Source organism: Diabrotica undecimpunctata, chromosome 7 (genome assembly GCF_040954645.1).
Source record: "Diabrotica undecimpunctata isolate CICGRU chromosome 7, icDiaUnde3, whole genome shotgun sequence".
Taxonomy (NCBI): Eukaryota; Metazoa; Arthropoda; class Insecta; order Coleoptera; family Chrysomelidae; genus Diabrotica; species Diabrotica undecimpunctata.
Genome location: NC_092809.1, coordinates 103,287,269 through 103,294,129, shown reverse-complemented (window position 1 = coordinate 103,294,129; position 6,861 = coordinate 103,287,269). Strand labels below are relative to the sequence as shown.

General features: G+C 34.4%; 1 protein-coding gene across 1 annotated transcript; it reads right to left on the bottom strand.

Moving 5' to 3' along the window:
• Positions 1 to 1,100: 1,100 nt before the first annotated feature.
• LOC140446576 (zinc finger MYM-type protein 1-like) lies at positions 1,101 to 2,966 on the bottom strand. Its single transcript, XM_072539140.1, has one exon. It carries the CDS (start codon positions 2,964 to 2,966, stop codon positions 1,101 to 1,103), a length of 1,866 nt encoding a protein of 621 aa, XP_072395241.1.
• Between the last annotated feature and the right edge of the window lie 3,895 nt (positions 2,967 to 6,861).

Here is a 6,861-nt window from a genome sequence, read left to right as displayed (position 1 = left end):
CTGATAAAAATAAAAATGACAATATTGACATGTTAGGACGGATGTCGGAACAAAGCAGTCAGTGCAACTTACGGTAGTTGTCTAAAATGACAGAAGCCAGCATTATTTAAAATTGTAATAATATAACAGTATCAACCATCAATGTTGTAGTCTGCAATGTGAATGTGTCCTATATTTATGTTGAAAAACATTGAAAAAATTTGTTTTATAAATTAATTTAGATAAACTGGAGTACATGAAATTTTGTAGGTATCGATAGGCAACCAGCAGCGGCTCGTGGCCTAAAAAAGTGGTGAAGATGAGGAAAGCTTGCCGGAGCCAAAAGGAGTTTTGGTACCTAAGTCGCGTCCAAATCTCATTAAAAATTCTTTAAAAAAATAGAGTTTAGGGCCCTAATAACTTGAAAACAGTTTTTTAGGGCACTTATACTAGATACGATTCGTTCTACTTGCTTGGGGTATTTTAGTTCTGAACCTTGACATTTCATTGAGGGTTTTTTGGCGATTAAAACACCTCGCCTGCTAAAACGGGTTGGTGAGTTTCGATTCAGCCGCCCACTCTGGGTCAGATGCTGATTGCAGCCGACCACTCTGGATCAGACGCTGCAGTGTACTGGTTTTGGTCCGCCCCGAGTATTTCATTTCCCCGGTACCACCTATATCTAGGAGGCATTCCCCTATCCGCCACCTGGGGAGGCGCCCGATGGAGGACCAACAACCTCTCACGGGATGACAGAGAGAGAGAGAGGACTAAAGTGACAGATGTCATAGAAAAAATTGCACAAGCCAAATGGAGATGGGCTGGACATGTAGCACGTTTAAATGATGTGGACCAAAAGACTCATAGAATGGAGACCTAGAGAAGATAAAAGACACCGAGGTAGACCACCAAAAAGATGGATGGATGACTTGAGAAAAACAGTGGGAAATTCGATACAGATGGCACAAGATAGAGAACAATGGAAGAATATGGAGGAGACCTATATCCAAAAGTGGATGTAAAAGGTTGCGGAATGATGATGGTGAGGATACTAGAACTGAGGGTGAAGAGATACTTAAACAAAAAAAGCAGTATTAGATAGACTAATAGAACTGACTTACCTAGTTTTTATAAACCAAGTCGATCCTTCGGTCTTTTAGGGAGGCAAATCTATCAATAATATCCTCATAGAAAGGATGCTTCTGCATCCTTTCATTCAACAGTTCTTTATGAAGTGCGATAACAGTCAAACTGGATAGTCTATCTTGTGAAATAGTGTTTCTTGTAAAAGTTTTTAACCTTTTTAAGCACGAAAAACTTCTTTCTACAGATACACTTGTCGATGGAATTGTCAGAATTAAACAAAACAAATTATAGGCTTCTGCAACAATGTCTTTAATTGGTTGTAACTTTATAACCAATTCTTGTAAATTCACATTTTTGTAATTTTCGTCGGCATAAAGAAGGCAGAGCTCACTTTTAAGTCTTTGATCTTTAGTAAATTGTGTGCCATAAAACTCAAATAAATTTTGAAAAGCGTCGAAAGGGAAGGTCAAACTGTATGACTCAAACTTTGTTGTATCTGCTAAGCTTATGAATTTTAATTTATCATAATCCTGAAAACGTATATCCATTTCCATTAAAATATGATCATATATTTCAAAACATAATGCTCTGTATTGAGTAGTAATTGCATTCTTGCTCATACCATCATCACACCTAAACCTTTTGGAAGTATTAATGACCGTCATTGTGCTTGCTTTTTCAAAAATAGAATTAAAAAATTCTTCATTTCTTTTATCACTTATTAATTGACGAGTTCTCCTTATCTGGTTTAAACAAAAATTAATATCTAGTGACTTTTTTTGAAGGACATCATATAAAATATCTGTTATATGAAAAATGTCGCTAAAAACTATTGCTAAAAATGTGAACTCAAAATCATTTAAATCTCTTAAAAAGCCTTTAGCCAGCTGAACTGATTTGCCGTCTGACTCTTCAGAATTCATTATATTATCAAAAACCTCTTTTAATTTTTCCCAGTCTTCAATAATAACAGTGAATAATTTTGAATTAGACGACCATCTTGTCTCTGTAATTGTTGACATACGTCTAGCCGATGTAGATGCAAGAGCGTACGATCGTTTTGCTGAACTATGAAAAAAAGATGGGATTCCGGTAATAGTTGCAAAAAAAATTCGACATTTTGATATTTTCTTAAAGCTCTGCTGTAAAACAAGATTGAGTCGATGGGTTAGACAATGCACAAAAATTGCTTGTGGGGCATGCGATTTAATTTTTTGTTGAAGTCCATTTAAGTGCCCTGACATCACACTGGCTCCATCGTAACACTGTCCTACAAGCTTATGTCGGTATTCCAAAGGCTCTAAAACTGTCGCAGCCATAGTGAATAAATGCTCAGCTGTTCTACCGGCACTTACATCGTAAAATCCCATAAACCTTTCAATTAATAGTCCTAGAGAATTTACGCATCTTAATATTATTGAAGTCTGCGACATCTGCGTTATGTCAGTAGTATCATCAATTTGGAGGGAAAAAAATGGACTGTTTTTAATTTCAGATATAATATTATCATTTATGTAACCAGAAATACACTCAATTAATTCATTTTGAATTGTTTTTGATTCTCCACTAAAAACATTTTTGATTTTTTCGTAATGATTTTTAGTTTCCAAAGGGCTTTGAACAATTAACAGATTTAATAACTCCTTAAAATTACCCCTGTTACTCGAGTCACTTTTCTCATCATGTCCCCTAAAAGACAACTCTTGTTTGCTGAGGTACAAAACTGCGTCAATAACTGTCCGCAAACAAATCCTGTTTAGTCGAATATTTTCATTAAAATTTAGTTTAAGTAATCTAGCGTTTTCTTTTAAGGCATCGGCAATCGTATTTTGATTTTGTTCGAAATTTCTAAACATTAATTGGTTTTTTAAATGCTCTCCAGAATCTGCGTGCTTATGCATCGATCTATTAATATTCAAAAAATCAACAAAACCGTCTCTATTCCACACAGATTGTTTATTTGAAAAGAGGAGACATGGCCAACAATACAATTTTTCTAACGCTGTGCTACTACACAACCAATTGAATTCTGTGAACCAAGAAGACTTAAAATTAATGTTATACGACTTGCCTGTTTTTTTAACTTCCTTTTTTAGTCCTATGTTTAAAATACTGGTTGGTCGACCATGTAAAAGAACATCCCTTTTATCTTCATTTTTCCAATGCCTAAACGGAGTCTCTAATATATTACACACCAAGTCATTAATGGGATTCATGTCTGTCTAAAATTATTTTTGTCCAAACGAAATCCACGAGAACACTTTATATCCGAAATCCGAAACAAACCACAGAGAAATGTATTAATAAAGTGCACTAAACAAATAAACTTAATACTGTGACTAAACTAAACTTATAAATACTATACTATACACTATACTATATAAAAAATATCTATATAATAGACTAAATTTCAAAATATTGTCGCTGCAAATACTAAATTTAAAATGCAAAATGCAACAATAAGTGGTATAACTTATAGTGGCCAGTGGATGAAGACGATGTGAAGACGAATAAGATATTTTTCAATTTCAACGGGCAATGGCACTGCACTTCCTTTGCTATTTTTCTCAATTTTCAACCTCAACTATCACTAACGACAAGCTGACGTCACGTTGCCATGGCAACCGAGTGATACGCACTACACAGCGAGTGACACAGGTCAGGACTTGACCGTCAAGTCTCTACCTACCGCACCGCTAATAAAGCTAGCTGTCTTTTTTAATTTTTAGATTAATTAAAAGAGAATAAATAATTGATTTCAGAATTTAGATATATTAATGTTGCTTTTATTTTTTATTTATTTGTCTCAATTTAATTATATTTTTTTGGCAACGAACTATACATGTGTCTAAATTTGATTGTTCTTAACTAAAGATTTTAACAACAGGTCCTGTATGTTATAAAACATTTGGGACCTAGGAAATAATGAAAAAGACATACGTAGGAAGATGGTTCTATAAAATTTATTGTTGAGGGGTGATATAGTAAATGATATGTTTGAATTGGCTGTTGAGATGAAATTTAAATATGAAAAGAATGTTTTTGTAATGTAATGTTCATGTATTGCTTAACTTACAACTTAAGCATGGAAGGCCCTCTATGTCAGAAAACAACATTTGGTACCTGGTAAATATAATAGATTTTTTTAAGTTATAAGTTCTCATGAACATAAATTACTGATTCGGTTTAAAGGGTAAAGATGGTAAGTTGTTTTATGTGTTGACCAGTATGCAATATAAACAGAAAATTGATGGCTGATAGGTGGTTTGGTATTGTATTGTTCAAACATTGCTCAAGTTATAAGTTAAGAAAAATAAAAAGGCCCTACATGTTAAAAGGAACATTTGGTACCTGAAAAATATAAAAAGGATGAGTTATAAGTTTGAGTTTAAGGTAGGTAGATGAAGTTAATAGGCTTTTGGTGTATATTGTAACGATATGTAAAAACTGCAAGAGTAGTTGGGTTTTAAGGTGGCTCTGTTAAATTTACTAAAGTTATGTGATGTTTTAATATTATTGTGAAAGGAGAAAAGACTCTACAAGAGGCTGAAGTCTCAAGAGATCCGGAACCAAACCCTGAGGGAAAGTGGATAAGTAAAATAAAGTGTAGTGAAAACAATATGAAAATGTGATGATATGTGTTCACGTAGATAAAGATGTATGGTCATGAAAAATTTTTTGAAGGGGAAGTGGAATAATCAGCTCTGAAATTAGTTTGTAGAAAAGGAGCATGGAGAATATTAGGTGTGGGGTCAGACTTGGCGTTTAGATTCCTAGAAAGAAGTGAGGAAAGAGGGGGAGTTGGATTTATTGAAAAAAGTTTGATAGGACTATGGAGGATTAACAGGTGATAGAAGAAGAACAAAAAATCTAATACTAATGAAGAAGTAAAGTAAGAATGTGGGTTATGAGAATAGTTGACGATGGAGCGGAAGGAAGTCTCGATTGAATGAGACATGACGATTAACACAATTTGTCTTGAAACGTCTTCTGGGATATTGAGGGTGTGGTTATGTTCTTTAAGATGCTGAGAGAAAGTGTAAGTGTTTTCTCTTTTTGTGTGCTCTAGAGAGCGTGAAGACAATGATCTACATGTTCTTCCTATGTAGGTGGCATCACAATCAGAACATTTGAGTCTATAAACACCACTACGGTTCATATAATTGATGGGGTCTTTAGAGTTGGATATATACTGACCCAAGTTATTGGGTACTTTAAAAGAAACATGGACATTCTCAACTGAACGTTTGATTAGATTTCGAATATCTCCAGAAAGACTCTCATGATGGTATGGAAGTGAAACGTAATTGGGTTTGGTGGTGGGGTCCCTGAGGAACGCAGTCTCCTGTAGGTTCTTAAGACGTCTTCTATGGATGAGTTTATTGACGATGTTGTGATCATAACCGTTGTTGACTGCTATTTGTTTGATAATGTTGAGTTTTTTTTTGTAGTTTGAGTGAAAAAGTGGAATGGTTTCCAGGCGATGGATGTAACTATGAAAAGCTGCATATTTATGAGACATGGGGTGGGTAGATGAGAATGGTATTACATGGTCAGTCTGTGTGGGTTTCCTATAGATACTGAAGTCGAAGTGGTCATTTAATCTGGTAATAGTGAGATCAAGAAAATTGATTGACATGGATGATATTAGTTCCATGGTGAACTTGATATTGAGGCGGATTTGATTAATTTTAGAAAGTAATAGTTCAGCTGAATTGGAGTTGCCTGAAATGAAGACTAAACAGTCGTCAACATATCGAAACCAATAGAGTATTTCAGGGTTTTTCATAATCTGTGTGGATTCTGGATGTTAAAGGGTTGCTTGGAAGTTTGTAAAGTAAAATAATTTTTTTTGTGATACATGGTATACAGCCAGCTACAGGAACTTAGTTTTCTAGTTGATCCTTAAAGGTAAAATAGAGGGCCGTAGAGGTGTAGGAAGAAAACAAGTTTCTAGGTTAAAAAACATTCGTGAATGAACACAGATAAAAATGCAGGACAATTATTCCATATTGCAGAAGATCGAAAAGCCTTCGCAATGGTGATCGCCAACGTCGGATAATTCTGATATGGCACGCGAAGAAGAAGAATAAACTCTATCTTATATAATAGATTTTTTTAAGTTATAAGTTCTCATGAACATAAATTACTGATTCGGTTTAAAGGGTAAAGATGGTAAGTTGTTTTATGTGTTGACCAGTATGCAATATAAACAGAAAATTGATGGCTGATAGGTGGTTTGGTATTGTATTGTTCAAACATTGCTCAAGTTATAAGTTAAGAAAAATAAAAAGGCCCTACATGTTAAAAGGAACATTTGGTACCTGAAAAATATAAAAAGGATGAGTTATAAGTTTGAGTTTAAGGTAGGTAGATGAAGTTAATAGGCTTTTGGTGTATATTGTAACGATATGTAAAAACTGCAAGAGTAGTTGGGTTTTAAGGTGGCTCTGTTAAATTTACTAAAGTTATGTGATGTTTTAATATTATTGTGAAAGGAGAAAAGACTCTACAAGAGGCTGAAGTCTCCAGAGATCCGGAACCAAACCCTGAGGGAAAGTGGATAAGTAAAATAAAGTGTAGTGAAAACAGTATGAAAATGTGATGATATGTGGTCATGTAGATAAAGATGTATGGTAATGAAAAAATTTTTGAAGGGAAAGTGGAATAATCAGCTCTGAAATTAGTTTGTAGAAAAGGAGCATGGAGAATATTAGGTGTAGGGTCAGACTTGGCGTTTAGATTCCTAGAAAGAAGTGAGGAAAGAGGGGGAGTTGGATTTATTGAAAAAAGTTT